This window comes from Solenopsis invicta, chromosome 1 (assembly GCF_016802725.1).
Source record: "Solenopsis invicta isolate M01_SB chromosome 1, UNIL_Sinv_3.0, whole genome shotgun sequence".
NCBI lineage: Eukaryota > Metazoa > Arthropoda > Insecta > Hymenoptera > Formicidae > Solenopsis > Solenopsis invicta.
Genome location: NC_052664.1, coordinates 14582051 through 14606726, shown reverse-complemented (window position 1 = coordinate 14606726; position 24676 = coordinate 14582051). Strand labels below are relative to the sequence as shown.

Below are 24676 nucleotides of genomic sequence, written 5' to 3'. Positions count from 1 at the left end.
CGCGTACCATTCTCGGTGAATTTCTTGGCTAGCACGTTTTACACACAACTTTCGAAATAGTTAACAAAACAGTTATTAAGTTTAATATGTAATAACTGTACGTAGGATTAATGTTTACGTTACTCGCATCGTCAGACATTTTTAGTTTTTTAGCAGCTGTACTGGTAAAATCTTTTTTATAGAGTCTTAGAAACTTTTCCTCCTTATAAAACTATTTGTACCGTATTTTTGAGACCTTAAGGCATATTTTTAAAAAAATCAATTTTTTGAAAATTTTAGAGTGGCGTTACCTCTTAAAACATCATTAAAATAGACATTGATTTATGCTAATAGGACAACTATCTGTTTACTCATAACACGTCAGAAATTTTTTAATTATTAGATGTTACATTTAGTTTTGAGGTTGACTCAGTTGACATTAGTGGTAAACAGTAAATTTTTTGGTAGTATCTGTTGTATTACAAAACTCTAGCATTTTTGCATAATTTAATAGCTTACTAGTATTGTTAAAAATACTCTTTTCTTTACTACACATAAAAATAGATAAACATAATAAACAACATTTTTGACATTTATTACTTTTTTTCTTTGATCAAAAGAACGTTGAAACTCATCAATTATTATTGAAACAAATCCTGATTTTGCTCGATCCATTAAAACTGCGAATACTGGTTTAGACGTTTTAAAAGAAGTGATTTTGACTTGGAAGAAACACAATCAAAAAAGTTTCAAGATAAAGAATTGCAGGCAATTTTGGATCAAAATCTAGTTTGAACGCCAAAAGAATTGGCGAGCTTATTGGATGTTAGCCAAAATGCTGTTTCCAAATATTTAAAAACCATGGGAAAGATTCAAAAGAAACAAAATAAGTTTTGCATGAATTATCAGAATTGGCCATCCAAAATCGTTATAACATAACGTTGCGTTTCACTGCTTTTAAAGAACAAGGAGAAGTAGTTTTTGTATTAAAGTGTGACTGAAAATGAAAATATTTTTTATAAAATATAATATATCTTTTTTTAATTTAAATGTATTTTTAAACCAAAAAATCTTCGAAATTAAGTATAACACCTAATATTTCAAATATTTTAATATTTGTGATAAGAGAATTAATAAAAAATGAAATCATTTTGATCGGGGATCTTTCGAAATAGTTCTATGAATTTGCCGGCAAATATCTAGCTGTGTTAGTTGAGGCTTTTCCGAATTCCAAGGTCGCGGTATTAGTTCATTCCAATATATTGCCCATAAGGTTTCATTTCTAAATGGCATTTTATCAAATACAATGCAATTGTTGTTTTTCTGCAAAGCCGACTTTTTTAAGAACAAATCGCGAACCGCAAGCATGGAGAAGTACAGAAATTCCACTACACTGATGAAACTGAAGCCGATGAAGACGCCACAGAAACCGCCAATATCGCCTGCAAAATAACCATTGATCTTTACATATAATAGCATAGGAAGATAAGATAATTTGAAACAACTGTATTTTTAGTGTTCATTTTTTAAAAAAACTATGTGTATGTAGTAGCGATTTACTTTGTAAAAGAGAACGAATTTTTACAACACGGTTACATTTTTTTCTTCTTTTACAAGTATGCTATACTTTAATCTTTAAAATTTATAATTCAAACATCTACATAATGCTATCTTCTTATATGTATGCATGTGCATGTGCGCGCGCGCGCGCGCGTGTGTGTGTGTGGGTGTGTGTATTTAGTTCGTAAATCACACATCTAATAAAACTTTCGTCAATTTTGTATTAATGTGGAATTATTACTTTTCCTTAGCAGGTGAAATAATACTAACAACTCTTTGAAATAATACTAACAACTCTTTGAGATAAATTTAAACAGATGTAAAATATGACAGTATTAAAATTAGTGTTGAAAAAAGTACATAGCGATCTGTTCTCATGTTTGAAACATTAGCATTTTTTCTAATTTTTGTAATTTGTATAAATTTTGTATATTAGCCAAAACGAAGAATATAAAACTGTATTTAAATTTTGAAACAAGAAGTTTTCTAAGAAGTAAAATGTCTAAAAGTATCAAAAAAGTATAATTTTGGATAAAATCCTCTTATCACATTATTTCCTCAATATGGCAGGTATAAATGCATTTACGCACAACGTATACATTAATATGTTAAATATATGTATATTAATTGATTTTATATATATATATATATAATATACATTAATATGTTAAATATATGTATATTAATTGATTTTATATATATATATATATTAATATTAAAACAAAATTTTTAAATTTGATTATGAAGGGTGTCCTCTATACCTCTTTTAAAATTGGAAAATGGGAAAGAGAAGAAAATATGGTACGTTTTATTACAAATTCATATTACATGTAAGGAGAAAAGAAATTTTTATCTCAAACATTTTTTTTTTTTTAATATTTCTATTAACATTCTATTAAAAAACAAAGAACAACGCATGATCTATTAACTTTCTATTAAAAAATAAGAGCGACGCATGATCTTTGCGTCAAAATTGTGCTCTGTATTAATTATTTAATCTAGTAACGTTTTCATCCCTCTCCTGCCTCTCTGTGATGGTTTCGTTCAAAATCCAGAAACAGAGTTTGATGATACAGCGATTGTTCTTACATTATCCGTTAGACAGAAAAATGAGAACTAACGTTGTTTGTTTTGACGTTACCTTTAAAATCTCTGTTACCTCTATTAACTCGAGTATTAACCTTTTATTTCATTTTATTTTTTTATTACATTTATTTTTAAGATTTTTCTAAAATTAACAGTGGAATTTTTAGAAAAAATATTGAAAGCAAAGTTTTCTTATTTTATTTCGTGTAATCTAAATCTAAAATAAAGAAAGTACAAGTTACATTTAAAAAATTCTTATCCGGTCCGGGGAGTTCATTTTCAATTGGAACTGGAAATTGAAATATCATTATTCGATAGAACGTAGTCAATTTATTTATAAAAATATTTCGGATTTTGTATAAAAATCATTTCCCTTTATTTTAAAAAGGATGTTAGAAATTGTTTAAAATTAAATGTTCAGAATTATAAAATATCAAATATCTAAACTTTTTCATGCTTCTCAGAATATATTCCTCGTTTTAGCAATTTGTTCGCATAGTAAGCGCCAGCAACTAGAAATTGCGCTCTATGTGAGAAGTATTATGTTTTTTTGTGCACAGAAACCAGACTAGAGTAGAAAAACGTTATACACAGTCGGATATTAAAATTCCATTTTTGAGGACCCTCGGGCATCCTACAGAAGATGCCGGTAGAAAATTTTTCTTCCGTTACTCTACCTTTGCACATATGATATCTTTTTCATATGTTTTGTATCAACTGTGAAAAAGATTTGCTTTGGTTTTCATACCAAACGCAACAGTGACTCTTCATAACTTATTTCTCTTTTCGCAGTATGCAATTAATTAAAAATAGTAAAAATAAGAACTATAAGCGGCAGTTATTTTTTCAAAGATGTATTGATACGATATGAAACGGGCTGTAATATTAAAATTTATGTTTATCAAGTTCAATAAAAAATTTGGCAAGTTTTATCTGCATCTTTTGCAATTTTAAACATTTTACAAAATTATTTTTATAGTTTTTATCAAAAATTTAATTATTGATACACATTTTATAAAATTAACGAATAAAATAATTGAATACATATTTGCAAGATTTATTAAAAAATTAATAATAAATGAAGAAAATATCCTATGTTTCTCGAATCTTTGTCAATTGATCTTGCATACAAAATAGATTGCGTTTATTTTACAATTTTTTTTAAACATTTTTAATCTATTAAAAATCTATCTGCTAATAATCTTTGTAAAAATTCTGATTCACGATTTAAATTTGATTCATTTATTCTAGTAAAATTTCTTAACAATCTGTACTTACTCAAGACTTCATACCAGTAAACAGACACGTCTTGTTTCAACACAAGTGTGTCAGATTCCGAGAGGTACACATGCACTATTCCGTAGTTAGTAACATTGCCCTGTCTGAAATTATGTAATAAAAATATTGGTGCCAGTTTTAGGAATATTAAAAGAATTTCAATTTTTATATTGACAAAGATAACGTATACTTACATTAACTCAGTATTATATTGACCAGGAGTCATGGAACTTGTCCAACTAAATACATCGTACATAAGGTCTTCACAATCAGGATAACACTTGTGACAATATAAAGCGTCTTTTTTGTTTTGAAAATGCTTGTTCTTTTTGTCACTAGGAAAAATTGTCATCCATTTAGCTATCCCATAGAGAAAACAGAAAATCAATAACGCAAGTATCAGTGACATAATCAAAATTATTATTTATTTTGTGTATCAAATTACAAATAATATAAATATTAGATAATAATAGGAGAATATAGATGTGTATAAAAACTTAATTAAAGAATAATCTTATTCTATTGTAGCTGAAACTTATACTTGATGTACTGATATTTCTTATATAATTTTTCTTTTAGGCAAATATTTATTTTAGGAAAATATGGCATCTGATTAGGCAAGTTTGCTTAAATAATTATCAAAAAATAGCATTTAAACACAAAAATAAAAGTCAAATGCTTTTAACCATTTATTTTTGTATTTAAATGCTATTTTCTGATAATTATTCAATTTAGGGGCCTCCGAGTTTGATAAATTTAGATTTAGTCGACGCACTTTTGCGTAAAACAAAAGAATCTGACTCTGTCCCGTGAAGCAAAATATTAATCGTTGAAGTTTATGACTTCCGAGATATTGTCATGTCGACTAAGGGCCAGTTTCACAATCTCCGGTTAACTTAACTGACTGGGTAGTCCTGATCTACAATAAGTGTGTAAGCCTTAAGCCGTAAGAAATTGACCAATCACAGTTGAATATGAGGAGAATAATCGACTATGATTGGTCAATTTCTTATAGTTCAAGTCTTACAACATTAATTGTAGGACTTAAGGCTCGATTTTTCATTATCTAGTTAACTTATGGTTAGACTTAACTTGAAGTTTTAACCAATAAGCTTTACCTATGGCATCATCATGGATAGTTGAGTAAAACATCAAGTCAAATTTAACCATCAGTTAATTAGATAATGAAAAACCAAGCCTAAGTGTCAACCATGATTAGTTATTTCAGATCAATTCTATTTAACGACAAATGCGATTGGTTAATTAGAAAAATGAGCCGATTAAGTTAACCGAAGATTGTGGAACTAGTCCTAAGGGCCTCTTTCACCAATCTTCAGTTAGCTAATCAACCGGTTAGTTCATTGGAATTGACCAATCGTATTTGTCATTTCACATATTAAACAATGCAATTAGTCAATTCCAATGGACTAACCGGTTGGTTAGCTAATCAAAGATTAACGAAAGAGGCTCTAAAGATCAGTTTCACTTAACTGACCGGTTAAATCTCAACCGCGATTGGTTATTTCAATTTTATTTAATGACAAATGCGATTGGTCAATTCCAATAGGAAACTCAGTTGATTAAGTTAACACGAGGTTTATGTTGGCTTTAATTTAACCTTGCGTGAGGGACTTAATTAATTTTTAATAAGTTGTTATTTCTATATGATAAATCCATAAATTTTGTAAGGCGAAAAATTTTAGCAACAATTTAATGAAATATTATTTCACAACAATTATTTCAAAACTTTGTTGGAACTTCAGCTGATTTTTATTAAAAATTTCCAATCTCACAAGAGATTTATCGAACACTGCCCAGAATATAAGATAGAAAAACATTTTTTTAAAAAAGTTGTACAGTTTGAAGAGTACTTTAAAGTTGTAAAAAATAAATTAGATATTTATCCCGGAAAAAAATATTGTTTTTTTTTTTTTTTTGAAAGAGATGTTTTACCCCCCCCCCCTATTACATATCATATTCTTTCGATAATGTTCGCCCCCCAAAAAAATACCATCTTTTTCAAAGGGGTGTTTTACCTCCTAAACATGAAATTCCGCATGTATAAAAAAAATACGTATCTCTTAAATATTTGTGTTTAATAACATATTTTAAAAAGAATTAAATTGGCTCTGGATAGTTGTGACTTGTTCTTTGTTAGTATATAATAGACTCATCAATTTAGCAAGGTAAAAGATTTCAACAATGTAATATTTTAAACATACAAATGTATATGCAAATGTACAAATATTTTATATAATTAAAACCGTCCATAGTTTCAAATTTTGCAATTTTTTTTTAGCATGATACATGCATTACACAGTGCATGCTCACGCCACTGCATTTAGTCAGTATGACAGGTTTTCTAATCTGAATAATCGTCAACTTTAATAATCATATTTATCATATTTATTATAAAATTTTTATATTTTGAAGATTTTATCTGGAAAATATTATGTAAAAATTGACATTATTCAATTTTATAATGAAATTGAATCAACCTCTTCGTATATCCATTCGACTTGAATTGATTAATCTGTTAGATATTAACCAATCACCAATAATTCATCGATATTTATACATTTATATAACTGTTAGTTACAATTTTTTACTCAACAATATAATTGTACCACAACGAGTGTGTTTTATATATAACTGTTCAGTAAAAAATTATAACAGTTACATAACTGTTACTTGATGTTTGCTGAAATATGTATAATGTATACATCGATACAGCGTCGATCTTCTTTTAAAGATCAATAAAAAATCTAGTTATTATCAAAATCAAAACGCTCCAAAAAATCGTGACCAATATCAATTTGAGTATCGATTTGTGAACCTAGAAAGATTATTTTCGCAACAAATTCTTTATTGTATTGTGGGGGAGAGAGGTCCTCATTAATAACATATATTATTATAATGTATTAGTTACTTATTATAATTATTATAATTATTGTTACATTAATTATCAGTTTAATATTGTAATATTACTATTCTAATTTAATTTAAAACTGTTTACGTGCACCTGTGATAAATAAAAACATTCTTTAATTAATATTGAAATTTTAAAAACGCTTATGTAAAAAAATAACCGTGTGTGTGTGTGTGTATTTCTGGTGTGTATATTAACAATATAATATCAATATTTACCCTTCGAGTTAGCTAAGCATTCTATATCCAGGACGTTGCAAATACGAATTGAATCTGGAATATATATAACAAAGTATACGTTACGCATGAAACATACAATTATCACAAATAAAATATTAATCTATTATGTATAAATAAAGGCAAAACTTATAATACAAAAGTAAGCCTGATTAAATTTCTTCTTTTATGAAGCTTTTATAAAATCAGATTGTTTTCAAAACTTAACTATATAGTTATATTTTATTACAACTTTTATATTTCTAAATAAAGTTTTATATTTCTAAATTATGAGCGTATATTATGAACATATTACATAATATAAAGGAAATTTTTAAGTTTTACAATACCATTTTTTTTACGAATTGCATAACGTGCGTGTATTGAAAGATGATAACAAATATTAATCTATTATACATTTTTCAAAACATAATTATACGCATTTTGTCATCTTTAAATGTAATTAAAAATTAGATTGTTTGTGCCAAAAATTGTTTAGCACTTTGTTTATTTTTTTATAAATTCAACAAGTAAAAGCTTTATATTATACATATGATAACAAAATCTCCAAATAAAATTACTTTATCATTAGAAAATCTACTTTCGGCACTTAAATAAAAATACAAAAATAAGAATTTGAAAAAATGCTCATATTTTGAGCAGTATAAGGGAGGATGGAGAGTATGTCATGCAGCAACGCGGACGTCGTTGCACGTGTTGTTGATTAATATGGAGAACGGAGGAGGCAGTCGCGAGAAAAACGACTCCAAGCACGCCCTGCTATCGATAGAGCGCGAGAAAAAGAGCAATCGGAGCGGCTTTAAAACGAAAGAACGGAGAGAGGAATACTCGGCGTTGCATGCAGCGAGGCGCCGCTTTCAGCGAGTTCCTCTTCTTCGGTAGAACCTCGGCCACGGTAAGTTAATCCTACAGAGCGATGCTTCACGCGATCCGCTTTAATGCTTTAAGCCACCCGTGGTAAAGCCTCGTTAGAAAGCTCGCAAACGCGTACGTCTCGCATTGCAGTGCGCAACGTTCCTTTACAGATTGCCACCCACGCCCCTCGACTTCGTGATAGAAGAAAGAAATCGTTGGGATGTAAGAGAGTACATGGGTCTGGAGAAACCCGATTTATCCAATAAGATACGATTTTTATCGTTTATTTTTTATCTCTAGTTATATTAAATCGTATCTCTAAGTTATACTTTCAACTATACAAATGAATCGTATCGTTGTTTGTACGTTTTTTTTAATTACCATACAATTATAATTATATTTGGATTAATATCTGATTGATAACACAGGTCTGCAAAAAAAATGTTTTCAAGAGCTGTTTTGGTTATTTCACATAATCTTTATGTTTTAGGGTGTGGTAAATTGAAAATGACCTCTATTTTGTCATAGGACTTCATATTTTCTGACAATGTAGGTAATTGTGTTAAATAAGGCAATAACTCAAAATAACTAAAAATAGATTTATAAAATTAATTTTTTATTACAAATTTTTCATGAAAATCATTTTTTTAACTGGAATGAGAACTAAGAAAAAAGTTGAATTAAGCTCGGGCATGTCAGAGCTCGTGCGTTCAGCTTGTAACATTAATGCTGGTTTCATTAGCTCATTCTGAAAGTTCTTTACTTTGAAGTTACATTTTTTTGGCATTGTATATCTTGAATGCACTAATGTGAATTAATTAATAGTAATTTTGACTTTAAATTTGGTTGAAAATCCTAAGATAAAAAAAAATATCAAAAATTGAGAAAAATTTACTAAATTTGAAGATTTTTGCATTTTGTGCCAAATCCTGACGTCTAGGATTTTTTTCAATATGTTTTTCGTTTTCAGCACATCAAAATACATGGAAATTAGATGAAAATAAGCTCAAACAGCTCTTTAGTCACAGACCTGTGTAATTATTGTATATTAATTAAATCTGGATATACATCTTTTACTTTCGATATTTATTTTTTAATTTAAATTGCAAATAGCAATTAGATTTTATATTTTAATTAATTTGTAAATTGATAAAAATAGTTTTAAACTTTCTTGATGATATGAATATTTTTAATAATTATTTTTTTTATGTCTTTGTATTTAATATTAGTGTAGATTTTATCGTTTTATCTCAATTTTTGTAACAAAAATCGGCGTATGATAAATGTAAGAAGAATGTGAAGAATTAATGGAAATATGTCAATGATGGTATTATATTGTTTATTCAAATTAATTTTTAATTTTTTTTTTTGTTGATTTTCTATTTTCTTCTGTTTATGAGAACGAAAGTAGTCATATTATTAATTACTAAACTTTTTATGGATCTTGAATAATTTTTGTACTTTATATTTACATATTTTCGCATATGAGTTGGAGAAAAATATCATTCTTTAGTTTTTTCTGGAATAATTTTATCAGTAAAGTACAAAAAATTAAAATAATATTCTTGAAATTTTTATTTATTCATACGAAATAATTAAATGAAGTAATTAAAGTTTCTATATTTTAGATTTTTGAGAAAGAATAATTAGTTAAGTTTTGCAAAACTGTTCCATAAATGGTTAAGATTCTATATTATGAGCGATGATACCATAAGCATTTAAATATTATGACATAATAGAAAATTGCATGTTTTGGTTAGCTACAGTTAGTTGACAATCAAGTTTAAGTTATAAAACATAAACATGAATAGTAAAATATAAATGACTAATTTAAGAAAAAATTTTTTTTTATATTTTATAAAAACAGTATTTTACAAATTTAAATTGTTCGGAATTATATAAAGCACCTAAAAGTTTAACATATTGTATAACATCATTTCGATGAAAATGTCAAGCTCTTTGTTTTGTATATGTTTAATCTATATGTTTTATATGATTGTCATGAAACATTGTCATGAAATATTCAAAATTGTAATAGTTATTGATTTTAAATTAAGCATTGAACCATATTTTTATAATATTACGTTGTCAAATGTTATAAAGTGTATTTCACAATTTAGAGTACCTTTGATATATATAGCGCATTAATTTAAAACTTAATTTATCAAGTATTACATACTATATTAAAATAAAGTGAACTATACTAAGAAAACTACCTACCATTACAAAAAAAATTAGAAATACGCACGCGCGCGAGAAATATTTTTTTATATTAAAAAGAACATTACCAAGATAAAAAAACACATTATGTCAGTGTAAGCAAATAAATTTAATTAGAAGAATTAAAAGCAAATTCTCACATATTTAATAATACACATATTTAATACACATATTTAATAATATAATAGCGATTTTGGCTGGAGCACATCGGTGTGCCACCTTATCGGTGGCACACAAACTGGCCTCGACTATTTTCTCAGGTCCACTTTATGTACACCCAATATGTATTTGTGAGGTGTATCGAGCCCAGATGAACACGCGGCACCACTGAGAGACTGCATTATTTGACTAGCCAAACACAAAAGCTGCACCGACACTTGAAATGTGCAACCGGTGTGCCCCAGCCAAAATCGCTATAAGTTTTAGATATATCTCAAATTTTAAGTTATGCACAGTAAATCAAAGAATTTTTCTGAAAAACCAATATTAAAAGTTAGAAAATTAACGTATTTTACTAACATTCTTCTTTGTTGCGACGTGGATAAAAGAACGGTCTGCATCCACAGAGCTTCTGTATGTTATGGAGTTTACATTCGACGATACAGTCACTGTAAGTATACGGTGCATCCACATTACCGTATGTTGGGTTCTCTTCGTTGTCAAAAATGCAATTACGATCCTTTCTAGATAATCTTTTAACGTTTGAGTTACTAAGAAAAAGCGTCGTAAGTACGTTCAGATATGTTTCAAAGAGAGGCTTTGCCATAACTTCTGTAACACCACCACTAGTCATGTCCGGATAATCAAAAGGGTCAAACATTATTATCTGAAAATCCAATATATTAGTTCTATTAAATATTTCTCTCTTTCTTTCTTTCTCCCTTGGTATATTTTTCAGACATTTTTTGAAATTAATAAAATTAAATGAACTGTTTGTATGCATTGATTAATTAATGCTAAATAATTTTTTTAATAAAGCAGTATTACTGTTTTTTGGCAAATAAACTGTGTTTTATAGAAAAATATTTATAAAAAAATGTATAATATATAAATTAGGTAATTAAAGAAGTCTACTATCAAAATTATTGTATACTATTCAATAATAAAATAATAGAGAGTATCTGATTTTTCACATAGCACTTATTTCGATATTACTAATCTCGATTAGTTCAATGCTTTCGGATGTTCAATGCTAATATAATTTGTAAAATATTTGCTGTCGATGTAAATATCATATGTATATCTTTTTGCTTGACTAGAGTTTATTCGAGATTCCCATAGTTTTTGTAGCGTTGCATGTAATACGTGTTTTTTTTTATCCTGCATTGCAAAAAGGGACATCGTAATTTGTGTAATGCGCTGGTCTGTTTTCACAAGTTAATTACAACGCAGCTGACATTTACCTGGAATACCATATTGCAACCATGCTCTGTATATCTGCTATATATACATACACACACATTTATAAGCCAAGCATGCCGATGTTTTATCAAAATAAAAAAATAAAACCGAACTTCATCGAAAAATATCTTTTGCTCAATTAATTAATTTTTAAGAATAAAAAATATACAGTTTTTATTATTTTTAAATAAAAAAATTTTAGATATTTTTTTCATAAAAATGTTTATAGCATTTTAAAAAAATATTGTATAAATAAACATTTCCTGATCAATTTTGGAGTTAATTTTTTATAGAGAAAAAATGAAAGGAATACAGATGGACAATAAAAGAAACAAGTATAAAATACTAGCCTTTCAATATCTATAGCGACATATAATATTTATAAGGTACTGTTTCTAAATTATACAAATGGTGATTAAATATAAATAGTAAATCAATAATCAATATTAAATCAATAATTAAATAATTCATTTGATAAATTAAAATTAATTTTTAGTTTTAACATACAATGGTGTTTGAATCTTTTTAACAATTGTCTATTTAATATTAATTTTAAATTGGTAATAAATAATTTTTTGTAATTTTTTAAAGATGTATACATATATAATATTTACGTTTATTGTTTAACTTTCTTTTAAAAAGTGGTTAATCTTGCGATACATCTGAAAGTATACGACAAAAATATCTCGACAAAAGAATAGAATCTTCTAAAACGTTTTTACCGAATGCGGGTTTTCCGTAAGTGCTGCTGCAGCCTAAAGTACACACTACACTGCAAATATGGCGAAGTGAAGGAAACGTGCGATTATATCGTGCTGCTAATGACTTTCACGAGTTTTTTATCACCGTGCACTATGGGCGAATGAAGCACAGGTGGCCTGTAATAGCACGGTAAGCATGGAAAAAGTTCACGGCATGAGGCAGCTACCGATTACCTTCATTGCGGCAATAGATTTGAACACAATATAGTTAAAATATAGTAGTAGTAATAAGGTAGTATTTTTTAATTAATTTATATAATTATTGTAATAGCATGCATTAGTATACATAAGAAATAGTTTACAAATCATCAAAAAATAAAATTGAAAGGTAGCAATTTTAAGCAGAACTTATCTAATTATTTTCTAAAAAAAAAATTGCAATATCAAAAGTTATTTATAATCAATTATTTTTATGAATAAATAGAGAAATAAAAAATATTGTATTAATTTTTTGTAACTTATTTTCATACTATTCGATAATTATGATTGTATACTTAATTCTATACTGATGATTATGATAATTATTAAAAGATTTTAATGTAGTAATAGGACATATCCTTGCTTAATGTATTGGAAATTAAGTAATTATAAACATTTTTACCAATGAAAGCGAACAAGATAAAATTTTCTACTTATGTCTTTATTAAAGGTATTTAAAAATGAATATTTGTTTCGTGATACTTTGCACTAAAGAATCAAACGTTAACGCTACTTTAGCACAATAAAGCATTGCTAGAATAAATCTTCATTTTGCTCGATTAGTCTCTTTTCATATTCAGCACTCGTGGTAACAACTCGTTACGACTCGAATATGACCCGTTTTCGCAAGACGAAGATATTTCCAGGCTATTCTCATGCAAGGCGTTTTCTAAATTATATGTTAGATTAGAATTTCATTTACTAGAGAGCGAAAAATTTTTATTTTTAAATTTTTCTTACAAAATAGTAAAGTTTGTAGAATATATCGATTATTTTTTTTAATGTCCAATTTTACAATTATTAATTGAAGAAATTTATTCTACATAAGAACTCTTGTTATATTGAAGATTTCAAAGAATTAAATTAAATTCTCATGATTTGATTAAAATCTATTATTTTTATAAAACTTTTTATAAAATTAGTTATTCTTATAAAATTCTCTATTATGCAATTTCTTTTTGGCAACTATTTTAAATAACTAAAGTTTTTTTTATATTTATTCAAACTTTTATCATTACTTTGATAATCAAGACATTCTAACAAAGTTAAGCAAAACATTCTAGAAACCCTCTATGTAATTATGCATTATCAAGTTTCTCAGAATCTAGATTAAATAAAGCTGTTTTTCGGTTAATTAAAAAAAAGAAAAATTCTCTAAATTTTAATTTTGCATGAATAATAAATAACTTTTCCTTATTTACGGATTTAATTTTAGCTCTGAAATAAAATTGTTCTCGAAAATGTGGGATATTAGACATCACTGTTGCTTTTCCGATTTATTAAATGGCATGTATACCGTTTCTACTTGCCTTCCAACCTGTCATAGGCAACATTGAGTAGAAGTAATCATCCAAAAGTGGATCCATTACAACCGTTAAACCACGATCTATTCCTATATCCATCACTTTGATTTCATCAGGCTTTATTGCAGCGTCTATTTGGTCGTAACTGTAATAATTACTACAATTAATTTTCCAAACGACTAATGCTTATATTTAATGTTATATTTATGTAGCATTATAAATTTAAAATAAATAATTTACATTCTTCTTTCATGTTGACGTTGACTTACATTTAGCAATATTTAGTGTTTATAATCAATTATTTCGAATATTTTAAAATCAAAATATGTAAATATTTCTTTTCGTGAAAATTATTCTTGTGATATTAATATAGTAGCATTGATTCTCCATTAAATTACAAAATTATGTTTTAATAGCAAATATGTACTTTTATATATTTACAGTAACAGATAAATCAATTTTATAAAGGGAATGTTTTCATACGTTTTAAAATTTAAAACTATCAAATTAATAAAGATAGTATTTTGAGAGAAGCATAATAATAAAAAATAATTAATATACCTATAAAATCGTAAAGTGTGTAACACAATTAAAATTGGAATAATTAACAACTGGTTTTAGTACTCAAATAATAATTTCCTAAGTGGTTTTATATATATTTTTTAATTCCTTGTACTTTGTGTGCCGCATATTCAGTCTTGAAACGCATTAAGAACGCAGTTCTTAAATTGAATCAGAAAAGTAATATTATAATATTAAACTGTTAATCAATTGAATAATATTGATGTTAATAATCATCTATAAAGTTTCCCCATTCCACTTTAAAGAATTTTTTGCAAAAAGCATGTTCTCAGGTTCGATTTGAACCTGTATCTCTCTACATTCCGCGCATGCGTCAACTTTCAAGTCAGTTCGACCATCGAAGCATATAATATTTATTGTAACTACGAAAATATTAAGAGAATTTTTTCAAAAATTCAGAATAATAAAAAAACGTAGGTAATAATAAAATTACTGAAAGTTATTGATCATTGAAAATTAATTTATATTGTCAAATATACTTACTTTATAGACATTAATAGATAACAAAACTTGCGCATTTTATAATTTTAAATATTTGTTTGTTTAAACAATTTTTAATAAAAAATTAATTTTTATTAAATATTTGTTACAGAAAATTTATTCATAAATTGATAATCAATAAAATACTCATGAATTATTCAATATGTACATTTGTTTACATAATTAATTTTTCTAGATAGCTAATCTTTGCAATAAATCGCGTGTACAAAGAGAATTAAAGCAAAAGGCAATAGTTTTCCTGTGATATAATTAACAAACTGCGATATAATCAACAAACATTATGAACAATTTATTGTAAGCAATATAGCTCGTGTTGCGAATCAATTGCTATCAATTGACATGCCACTTTAAAATATATGATTATAAACTATATACATATATTTATACTTATTTATAATTAACCACACACACGCAAATACGCACACACGTGCGCGCGCGCGCGCGCAAAGTAATTAATTAAAGTAATAATAATAATTTATATTTATTTTTCCTTTTCTCTTCAAAACTATAAATATAGTGATGAAAGAAACAATTTTGTACATAATGATAGCTTTAGCAAATGTGCTTCATTTGCCTATGCTGTCTGCACAGGCATGTAGGTACACTAGTCGAGTAGTCCATTAAACATGTTACATGCTTTTCAGAAATGTGTTTTGAATTCATGGGATACTCACTTGGGAATGTCATCGCTTTCACGCGCGTAATTGAAGGTGCAACAGAATCCGTCCTGCGTCTTGCGAAATTCGAAAATATCTGAACAGTTTCTGTGCTGCCCATGCAGCTTACATGTTACTAGCATCATCGAACATTGTGGTGTAAGCTGGAAAATGCAAATATGCGACATGTATTGCTAATAATCTTCTGAACTTTGACAACCGCTGTCGATACGCGAAGTACCGTGCAAATATTTTAATAATTAATCAGCGGAAACTTTTCATTCAATGCATCTATTGCGGAAAAATACAATTACACAGTTGTCCGTATAAATATGATTCCTTTTTACTAGAATCACCAGAAAACTAGAGGTTAGGGAAATAAATTTATGCGGAAAGTACTCGCAAAAAAATTGGGGTAGTAGTAACGAAATCATGCTTTTCGAGAAATTTGCATTTAAAATTAGACAAATCTGAATTTAAACTTTTATTATTGTATTAATTAAAAATACAATTTAAATTTTCAATTATTTTTGCTTATTTAATTATTACATAATTAAATAGATTTTATGTATTTGTGTTTACAAGATGTCCTAGATTTACCGTGACAACCTAATGATAGATTTGTGAATCGTTTTAAGACGAAAAAATCTTAATATCAAAATGTCCAAGCTACAAGAGTTTTTAAATAAGAAGAGTTTAGCATATTGAAAAAAATTGTTAACTTGATTAAATTTAATCAAATTAAATTTACTTAAGTTAATAATTTAGTTAACAATCTTTTTCTTTAGTGCAAATTAAATTATCTGAAAGCACGCTCAGGCATAGTACATCGCGTGCAAAATCAATATGAAAAATAAAAATTATATTTGAGAACACTTTTACTACTGTAAATATGCCATGTCTGAGTATGCGATTTTCACAGTTTAAACTACTAACTTTAAATCCTTTTCATTTAAAAAATATTCCAGGTTTGACATTTTGGTATTAGGATTTTTGTTTTGAATCTACCATCACAATGGGTGTGACAATAAATTTGAGACTCTATATATAAGAAATGTCTAATAAAAATAACTATTTAGTATGATCTAATAAAATTTTTTTATACCCAAGTGAGAATTGAACACATTACTGTCCATACAGCACGCTTTTTTCAAGAAACTTTTTAAATACATCCTTAAGATATTCTTTGGTCATATTTAGAACGTTTTTTAAAAATTTGTGTTATATGAGTATTGCAAGTCTTGGCCGTTGTGCTATTATCTTAATATTTCATCAATACTATACTGGTATTGATATAGTACCATGTCGGTAATAATGCTACAATACTAAAAGTTGATATCGGGCTAGTATCTCATCTGTATTCAATTCTCACTTGAGTAAGTAAAACTTTTAGTGTATCGCGTTTGAAGTGTGACGTTAATTAAGCTTGCATACGTACATTTTTCATTATATTGGTAACATCGTAAGGCTTCTTAAAATAAGTTGTTAAAAGATTATCTACTTCCTCACTATGAGTTACATCCGCGTGGAAAAAGGAACTATAGAGATTTCCCAAATGCCTGATTATGTCGAGAATTTCATCGATCGTCTTGTTCGTAATACTTGAGTTAAAACTAGTTTTAAGAAAAGTTTCATGAATATTTAAAAAGTATCATACAAAGTAATTAAAATAACTGTACTCTATAGGCACATTTTTCTATTTTTTTTTATTCTAAAATTGAAAATTGATGACTAGATTCAACGTAGAAAACATTTCTAAACATTAATTTAAAATATGGAACAGTTTTATTCACGTGCAGTGAAGATTTTTAGAAAAGTGTTATTTAGGTTGTATTGGATACATAGGTTACTCAATATAGTACATAACTATATTATTTCTTTTTTTTTCACAAAAAGTGTTAGAAAAATAAATAATAAAGTGATCTAATTTTACATTTAAAATAAGTTTATTAACATATTAACGTATAAGAATGCACAAAGAACTATTTTTATCAACAATCCATTAAGTAATTAAACAACTAACTTATTTTATTTAAAAAAAAATCTACTTTTGACTTCACTATCAACAAAATAAACAAATTGAGAAGTCAACCGTTGCAAATAAGTTACGTTCACAGCTTGTACGACATACTAGTTTTATTTGTACAATTCATCATATAACTATTATATATTTGAGAACAGCAAGTAGGCCATATAGAATACACTCATCTTAATTCATATTTCTCTCAAAGATATTAATACATAAGTATATGATAATCAAAATGTGACTGCTGTATGTACAAGTGCACAATTTGAATAACATCAGTGCAATGTACAAACTAGAATGCATTTATCTAGTCTTTAATAAATAATTTTATATATACAGTGAGAGTAAAAAATTTTTTAATGAAAACATATATTTTCTTAAAATCATACATTTTGATGCAAGCATTGGTTTTGCGCTGTTTAAGAGAAAATATTTACTGTTAAATTAAAATACAGACATATTAATATATAACTTTGTGCTTTCACTTTTCTTATATTTATATTATAAATAGTGTGATTTTAACAAATAAGCTAATAATATAATAAACTAAATTAAATTAGTTTTTTAGATTAAAAATCTGATTATTTTGAATATAAAAATAGTTTGATAGTAAATATTTTCTAGAACAAGTACATAATAACATCTAGTAACAATAGGTACATTTGATCTCTTTTTGATCTATTTCTTTACACCTCTCGACAGCTATCTTCCAAGATAAAAATATTCGTCAATTAACTAAAAATTTATTTTTTTTTTTACTGAAATCTTTGGTTACGTATCTAACAGATAACTATTCTTCATGTTACTTATTTTCGACGCAAAATGTACTAGAATTTTAATAGAAATTATCAAATTCTCTGGGAGATATTTTATGGATAAAATTATCTATAGGTGAAGAAATGGGGCATAAATAATTGGTATCTATCTATGATTTCAAATTTCTCAGTGATTTGAAATTAAATTCCCAAATGTCATTTCTGATTAAAATTTACCATGCAGAGATCAAATAAATCTATTATTAAAAGATTATTATTTATACTGTCGTATTCATTTACTTCGCGCACTCACACTCGCGCTCGCAAAAAGAAAGAAGGGACACATTTAGTAAGAACAGTTTTAATGTTGCGAAAATTATTCTAATAATTGGAACACGAAACACGTGTTGACACTATTAACAGCTCGAAAGCCCGGACAACAACAACGCGTCGTCAAGCTGATCTGAAATCTGGTTAACATCGTCAAACGTGTTGTAAAGGTGCACAATATTAACCTTCTTCTTCTGCTCTTTCAGATTGTCATTCTGACAATCAGGAGAATACTCTACACTCCATCAATTTGTCTTTGTCGTTTTTGAACACCACAGGCGTGACTTCTTGCTCTACCTTGGCTTCTCAGGTTACCGAGCTGCAAGTCTTTCAAACCACCAACGAGACTTTCAAATCTTTTTCTCTTCGACCCTCAAGCCTTCTTTAACAAATCTTCGTGGTTGATTCTCTTCTTTGAGATCTTCAGATAAAAGGGAAAAAGAAGGAATAACTGTTGATCTTGCGTGCCTCGGCATTACCCAAGTCCCTGCCTCAGCATTCGCTCTTAGACTCACGAAAAACCAGAAAGTTAAAAAAAATCATAATAAGCTAGTCTTCTTTTAATTTAAATATTGCTAATTTTTTTTGGTAAAGCTGTCCCTCTTGTAAGTTTTCTGAAACAATCACTTTCCCTAGTTCGTAAATCACATATTCCTGCGCCTTCCACCGCTATCAAAACAAGGAGAACTAGAGTTTTTTTTCTTTTTTGCTATATCGGGTTTCATATCTTTTCTCCATTACAGAAAGAACATTTCCAACCACTAATCCATCTCTCTATAAAAGGCACTATCCGCGTGAACTATCTTATACTTGTGTTTAGTTGATTTCTAAATTTTATAAACAATTCTTTGATTTTTTTTATCTTATAGTCCTTCCGAATTACTTTGTAATTTCGGGGCTTTCTCGAGAGAGTTGTCTTTTACTTGATTGTCGAAACGATTGTCAATCTGAAAGAGTAGGGAAGAAGTGTTGTGCCTTTGCAACTCGTTTTGTCAGCCGGATGTCAGCCATACTTTAGATCAGTTGGCTGCAGAAAATCAATACCAGACATTAGCGTGTTCCTTTACAACACGTTGTTATTGTCCGGGCTTTCGAGTTGTCAACACGTGTTTTGTGCTCTAAGTCGATTATTAGTGTAATTTCCGTAACATTAAAACTGTTCTCACTAAAAGTATCTCCTTTCCTTTCTTTCGCAAGTGAAAGTCGCGAGTGTCAGTGTACGAACGTCCAAAGCGAGTGCAACAATATATTTTATTTAAAAAATAAAAAATAAGAAATCAATTTTTAAACAATAATAAATAAAGAACAAAAAGTAAATTTAAACAATATTAATCTACTTTCCAAAAAAAATACCTTTTAAAAAATCAATTCGACGAAGTAGAAAACTTTTTTGACACATTAAAATTCATGGCTAGACTAACAAGGACAAAAAATAATAATTAGAAATAGTGCCAAAGCAAAAATAATTATTATTGATATTAAAAGCATTTTGTAAAAATCAATTTTATAACAAATTGTTATAAACAAAATATTAAAAATTGACTGTACAGGAAAACTGATTGCGCCAATCGATTTTGCGGGAAAAATTACTAAGAAAATATGTATAACTTTTTCTTAAATTATTATTTAAAAAAATAAACTATATAAAAAATTATAACAATTTTTTCTGTAAAATTGATTGACGTAATCAGTTTTCTTGTATAATAAATTTTTAATTTGTTTATAACAATTAATTGCAAAATATTATACAACTATTTATGCAACTATTAATGTAAGTTCAAAAATGTTTTATGATTTAACTTTTTCAGGATTTTTTTTAAGATTTTTAGAATCTTCCGAGTGGAAGTAACGATTTTTTGAAAATTGGCATTGTTCAACTTATCAAACTTTGGCTTTATATATGTATAATAATTTTCAAACGGGTCAACGTACCACTCTCCGATTTGTATAGAAAATTTTCTTTTTACATACTTTTTTTTATACAAATAATATATTACAATATGGAAGAATTTTATTTGAAATTTTTGAGTGATCTTCTTAGGGCATTTTTTGAGAGAGAGACAACTTCCACACCCTTTTAAAAGAGTAGCTCCTCAGAATGATTAAACATATATTTTGCAGTTTTTCATAATTTGGAAACATTTCCAAAATATAAGGGGTAGTAACAAATTTTAGACATCTTGTATTGTACATGAAATTGTTTTTAATTAATCCTTACATTAAAACATTTTTCTCTATCTTCTCTATTTACAAGTATTCAGAATAATTGAAAACGTACATTTTCCATTATGAACTTATAAAATTAGCGGAAATATGATAGCGGTCTGTCAAATCACTATTCAAGAATAATGTGATTTTTTCGAACGTTTCATATTAAGCTTCAGCTTAAAATCTAAGTTTATCTGTAAAGCTATAAAGAAGATAATATTGGAAATAGTCGACATTACCAAAATATTAGACATTTCTGTCAATAATATATCTAATATTTAATTGAAATTTATAACTAACAATATCTTCTAAAATCAGAGTTTGATAAAGAATTATAACAGCTTTAATCTATGTTCAAGTGAAGTGGAAACTTTTGGGTTGACGCTACCCATGAAACTTCGAAGATTTCTGTTCCGAATCAACAATTCCGGAAACACTTCTTCCATTAACGGAGCCAAAAGTTCATGAGCTACGAGCTAGCATTGCGCAAAACGGCTTTGATTTTAGAATATTAACACCCTGTTAAATGATCTATAATTACGCTTACCGATTTTACGTTCTCCATCAATGCATCGATCCGTTTTCATTGCATTCAAAGAAAGTGTGAGATACAGAATTAATGATAATCGGTCAGTTGACTCGGGACCGAAAGCGGAACCTAAAAAGCGAAGTAGGCTCCTATGCATAATTGGTCGATTAATCTATGCATATATATATGTACCGTATCAATTGTGGCGAGTTAACTCATCCTTTGGTAAATATCATGGTTAGTAAACCTACTCTCAATTATAGATTCACATGTATCAACTAGATATGTATCATTTATCATATTTATGATCTCTATATTCATTTAGAATATATTCAACAATTGTCTGTGTTTCACATGCACACACACGCACGCACGCACGCACGCACACGTTTACCTTATTCTGAATAATATAGTAATTAATATTCGCTATTGATTAATGAAATATAATTTAAGAGACAAAAGTTTCTAAAATGTCTTTTAATGTTGCTGTTATTATCTTTTTAAGAAACTGCATGAGAGAATTCGAAGAAACTAACGGTAACATTGGAAGAAAGATATTTTTAACTCAAATTATTATTTTAACCTATATGTTATTTTTTGCCTTACCTTGTTGGTCTGGCCATGAGCTTAATGGATTAATAATGATGCATAATATAATACAAGTACCGACATTGGTGTTTTATTATCCATATAATCTAGAGGTAAATTGTGCGATCAAGCAGACGATTGGGATATTTGCGGATAGATATTTACAATTTACGCTAATAAATGTGGTGACCGTTTTAATACACGCGGTGAAAATTCGCAGAATAATACATGTTAAACAACAAAACTGAACTTTGAATGATTTCGATCGAGTATGCGATTGGTGCTGTTTGACGCAGACTGGCGAAATTATAATTTCACACGTTTCCAAATTGCTGGAGTGGATCGACGCGTGTGCACAAGCATTTTATCAACATGCGCATGTGAATGCATTTGTTTAATATATATAAATGCAGTTTAAGTTTATTTAATACAGAAATTTTGCTCACATGTTGGTCGCCAGATCCGTCGCGGATTGCCGACTTATCCTGTTAAAGGAGCAGATGGCAATTGCTAAAAATAATTGAGACGTATATTTTTTATTAATACGATAAAATAAAAAATATTAGAAAAAAGAGAATTACTTTAAATGTGAGTTTTTAAAATAAAAAAGTGAGTCTAATATGTGCAAGATATTTTTGTATAATAATTTAAATAATAATTTACACATATAATTTTTTTCGAGAGTCTATTGAACACGAATTTCATATCAGAATTTTAAATTTCAGTAAATTCAATATAACACAATTAATTTTAAATATTTTTGAAATTGCTGAATATAATATTTGAAGTTAAAATGATACATAAATTAAAAAGTAATGAATTTAATATAGCGAAAAAGTTTACAAAATTTTTAATAAATTGATGTATGTTAAATTTTTTATTCTCTTTTTTTATCTTTATATGCATTATAGTTTTACGTAAGTGTGAGTTTCTTTTTAATCGTGCATTACAAATTTGATGTTAGAATTTATTTTCAAATAATATTTTATATATAGCAAAACATTTTGTAAAATTTATAATAAAATGTTACATTTTTATATGGAAGTTTTCTATTAAATTTTTATATTGAATTTTTACAAGTAAATTTAGAAGTTTCAATTTCAAATACATATACTCGTATTTTGTTAGTTATTTAAAAAATTTATTGCTTATTTTATAAAATATTTGAAAATTTTAATTAGATTAAGTTACATTGCGTGAAATTGTAATTTTCAAAGCCGCTATTTTAAATTTAATAAAGCCGCATTAATAAATTTTGAAATATCCTAAAAATTATCAATCTTAAAAATCTCTAAGAAATCATTTTCAAACAATTTTAATAGTATTTATAAAAGAAAATGACGTTTGATTCTATAACTGTAGACAGTTCACGTTTAAAATCAAGAATATCAAGATTTTAGAGTTTTAAAAACAATTTAATGTCATGCTAAAAAGACATTTTTAGGATGTTTTTAAGTCAGGTTTTATATCACGATTTTGGACATACATGCATAAGTATCTACATTCAAAGTTACTTATTCCATAACATATAAACGTTATGCATATTTAAAGAAAACAAAATGTCAATATAATATAATGTTTTAAATTATTCTATTATAGTGCATATGTGTATAAAAAACATGCAAGTTCTAAGACAACTTGATCTCTCTACCTGGAAATAACTTAATCTACCTGGAAAGCTTACAGTGGTCGTTGGATAAGTATCGTTTTCTACAGTAGTTATTAAAGGTGTCGTAACATAGTCTTTATAGCTAAAATAAACCATAATCATCAAAACAGTTATAATTAAATTGTATATTATAATCCAGTACAATCTGAAAAATGTATTTATAAACATGTATAAAAATAACGTTACAATATTTGAGCAAAAGCCGTAACAGCTTAATTTATTTACTTATTTTATTTATTTTAAAAAATTTGAAAACAGTAATGTCTGAGATATAAAGCAAAAGTTTAGATTAACGTGTTGTAAGCTAAGCACGACGTCAAGTAACAATTTGTTCTTACTCGTACCACAACGCGTTTATTATCGAATTCTCATGGCGCTATTAACGTCAAGCGTAACGTTACATTAAATCAACTGGCGACGCCGTATCGCGACGTGACTCCGGTGTTTTGTGAAATTACGTTTTTCCGTTTTCTTTTTTCTCTTTTTGTAAAGCGTGCCGCGTTTGTTCCGCACCGCGAAATAGGATAGTGATTTGTGGATGACTTGATTTGTGCGGTTCGCCATGAATCCAAGAATCTCTACTCGTGGTACCGTTAATCTCGCCAAAAATTAGTAATACGCTCATTAAACTGTATAACTTTAATCATACATTCCGTTTATGTGCGAGCTGATATAATATATGAATCTGTAAGGTTTCACGTGCACAGTCTGTGTAAACCGCTTTTATCATTACTTTAATAATGATAACCAGATAATCGTTTATGCGAATCGACTTTTGATCGCAAATTTACAAGGAGAAAATGAATTATAATAGTTGACGAAATTGTAGTTACTTGTTGTTATTTTATTAAAACAGAAATTTTTTAATGTATAATTTATATAGGTATTAAATATTTAAAAATTAAAGAACAGCATCTTTTGCTGATACATAAATCTGTTTTATAATCTGTTTTAATTAAGATTACGTTTTGAATTTTACGTATATCTGAAAATTTTTACATTTATCTGTGCACGTACTAAATATA

The 24676-nt window shown here is 27.5% G+C and overlaps 2 protein-coding genes across 2 annotated transcripts; both read right to left on the bottom strand.

Annotated features, from left to right (window-relative positions):
* Window positions 1-1125: 1125 nt before the first annotated feature.
* LOC120358211 (sodium channel protein Nach-like) lies at window positions 1126-10936 on the bottom strand. Its single transcript, XM_039451571.1, has 4 exons — window positions 10663-10936; window positions 4098-4263; window positions 3904-4007; window positions 1126-1421 (listed from the first exon to the last, which is right to left on the bottom strand). Exons 1-4 carry the CDS (start codon window positions 10934-10936, stop codon window positions 1126-1128), a joined length of 840 nt encoding a protein of 279 aa, XP_039307505.1.
* Window positions 10937-13647: 2711 nt separating this feature from the next.
* On the bottom strand, window positions 13648-24276 carry LOC105194347 (sodium channel protein Nach). Its single transcript, XM_026132170.2, has 6 exons — window positions 24110-24276; window positions 23654-23733; window positions 22429-22492; window positions 16985-17159; window positions 15565-15710; window positions 13648-13952 (listed from the first exon to the last, which is right to left on the bottom strand). The coding sequence occupies exons 1-6, from the start codon at window positions 24274-24276 to the stop codon at window positions 13784-13786; spliced, it is 801 nt and encodes a 266-aa protein (XP_025987955.2). The 3' UTR covers window positions 13648-13783.
* Window positions 24277-24676: the final 400 nt, after the last annotated feature.